The sequence below is a fragment of the Priapulus caudatus genome, unplaced genomic scaffold (genome assembly GCF_000485595.1).
Source record: "Priapulus caudatus unplaced genomic scaffold, Priapulus_caudatus-5.0.1 Scaffold60, whole genome shotgun sequence".
Taxonomy (NCBI): domain Eukaryota; kingdom Metazoa; phylum Priapulida; class Priapulimorpha; order Priapulimorphida; family Priapulidae; genus Priapulus; species Priapulus caudatus.
Genome location: NW_014577121.1, coordinates 645967 through 646937, shown reverse-complemented (window position 1 = coordinate 646937; position 971 = coordinate 645967). Strand labels below are relative to the sequence as shown.

The following is a 971-nucleotide window of genomic DNA, read 5'->3' as shown; positions in this document are numbered from 1 at the left end:
CCCCATCTGCAATATTAGCAGTGTGAGATAACTGAAAATATCTAATATCAGCAGTGTGAGATACCTGAAAATATCTAATATCAGCAGTGTGAGATAACTGAAAATATCTAATATCAGCAGTGTGAGATACCTGAAAATATCTAATATCAGCAGTGTGAGCTTGCTGAAAATATCTAACATCAGCAGAGTTTGATAACTGAGAACATTTAATATCAGCAGTGCTAGGCAAAATAATCGAATGATTAACCCTAAAATGCGTGAGTGTATCTTAATCCATATACTATGAATACCCGAGTACATTATATAAGGCGTGAATAAAAACTAATATTTGTTTTTATTTACTCGTGATTATATGTTTAAGCAGTGGGGCCTTCGAGGTAGACCGTTTAGCTAGCTGCCGCAGCGCTGGTAGTGAGTACTAACCTTGGAACTTGCCGTCCACCCTATGGTAATCCGGATTTTTTAGGACCTTAACAGAATTTATAGTGCTTAGCGTTCCAGTGCCCGTTGTCACTGCTACAGCAGTTAACAGGATTACGGTCACTACTGCTGCAGGGTGACACCACACACGATGCATCTTCCTGTCTGGTCACTCCTGTATCAGTGGCGATTGTGTGTGCACGAAACACGTACGTGTGCACGCTTAGTTCTTAGTGAGGCGTTCGAGGTGTGCCGGCGAAATATTAGATGCATATCTCAGGTGTGCGCAGGATCCTGCACCTGTGATGAGTCATTGTGAGCATGTGATATCACGTGTGTATGACTGGGTTACGGGTAGCTGGACTTTGCACTGTCAAGAGATAAGAGATATACGGCAGCATTTTAGTGCCACAAAAAAAACATTTTTATCTCGAAATTACGAAATAGTATCTCGTAAAGGCCGCCGCACACCAGCCGATTTTTACAAACGATGAGCGATGAAGCCGATTGAAAGCGATGAAGCGCATGTAGGTGTGCGGCGCACACCTACG

At 42.7% G+C, this 971-nt stretch overlaps 2 protein-coding genes across 2 annotated transcripts in view; one reads left to right on the top strand and one right to left on the bottom strand.

Annotated features, from left to right (window-relative positions):
- LOC106821144 (angiopoietin-related protein 2-like) overlaps positions 1 to 747 on the bottom strand; it is an 18192-nt gene extending 17445 nt beyond the window's left edge. The window contains exon 1 of the mRNA XM_014825832.1: positions 424 to 747. Coding sequence (XP_014681318.1) covers positions 424 to 577 — 154 coding nt within the window. The 5' untranslated portion in view covers positions 578 to 747. The remainder of the gene's footprint in view (positions 1 to 423) is intronic.
- Positions 1 to 971, top strand: part of LOC106821143 (testis-expressed sequence 9 protein-like) — a 67259-nt gene that overhangs the window by 51251 nt on the left and 15037 nt on the right. The window lies entirely within an intron of this gene.